This window comes from Opisthorchis viverrini (genome assembly GCF_000715545.1).
Source record: "Opisthorchis viverrini unplaced genomic scaffold opera_v5_119, whole genome shotgun sequence".
Lineage (NCBI taxonomy): Eukaryota > Metazoa > Platyhelminthes > Trematoda > Opisthorchiida > Opisthorchiidae > Opisthorchis > Opisthorchis viverrini.
In genome coordinates this window covers 581874-582747 of record NW_008751775.1, presented here as the reverse complement: position 1 = coordinate 582747, position 874 = coordinate 581874, and the positions used below count along the sequence as shown (strand labels likewise).

Sequence of the window (874 nt, the reverse complement as noted above, 5' to 3'; positions counted from 1 at the left end):
ATTGGCTGATTGAACGCTTTGAGGTGTAGGCACCTCAAAATGCTTGACATAGGCCAGCACTAGGTCCCCTCCCTCAGCCAGTCTTTTTTTCGTCTTTTTACTCTAGGGCTTTAAATATAATTAGACGAACATTATGGTTGTACGGAAGTGAAGTGTCAGTGTGAACACTGATGTTGCCATGTTTGGTGATGATGATGACGATGCAATGCTAAGCCTCGTAAGCCCCATAACTGCGAACGGACAAACCTCGTTGAGCCACCGGTATCCAGGACTCATTGGGTCCCCTTTTATAATATTTCTACGCTTTGCGGCTTGGACATACCTGAGCGACTGCCTACTAAGTGTCAGAAAGATTAACAAAAGATGAGTAGATCGAAGTGTATAATTCAGAATGACGACAACTAAACAGTACACTGAACTGTCAATTAGTCCGGTTGTTCTCTGGACAATTTGCATGATTGAAGGGACACTGAAAGTGGGCGGGGGAATAAAAACGGGTGTTGTCCTGTAAAGTCCACACAAGAAGTGATGATGTAACAATTTCATCAGATCGGGAAACACTTACACCAATAATATGACTAACCCTAAGGGGGAAAATTCGAAGACCTGTAGGAACACTCATAGGTGGGAGGTTCCTTAATGAGGGGAAGGTGTTTGTTAGACATGCTGAACACACTACCTTGAGGGACGTTTTATTGGAACGGTTACAACTAAGGGTACACTGAAGCACAAACCTTGTTGAATAAACTGACACCATCATACCATCTTTTGGCATGCGTATTGGGCTGTCGAAGTGTAAAGTCCTGCTTCAGAACGTGCCATGTGCGAATATATCCCTTACAATTCAAGGAGAACCAATGGAGATTGGGGAAAA

The 874-nt window shown here is 43.6% G+C and overlaps 1 protein-coding gene across 1 annotated transcript in view; it reads right to left on the bottom strand.

The window, feature by feature from the left end:
* Positions 1-362: 362 nt before the first annotated feature.
* The window catches only part of T265_05981 (hypothetical protein), a gene marked incomplete at both ends in the record, with an annotated part of 2584 nt that continues 2072 nt past the window's right edge, over positions 363-874 (bottom strand). The window contains one exon of the mRNA XM_009171133.1: positions 363-469. Coding sequence (XP_009169397.1) covers positions 422-469 — 48 coding nt within the window. The remainder of the gene's footprint in view (positions 470-874) is intronic.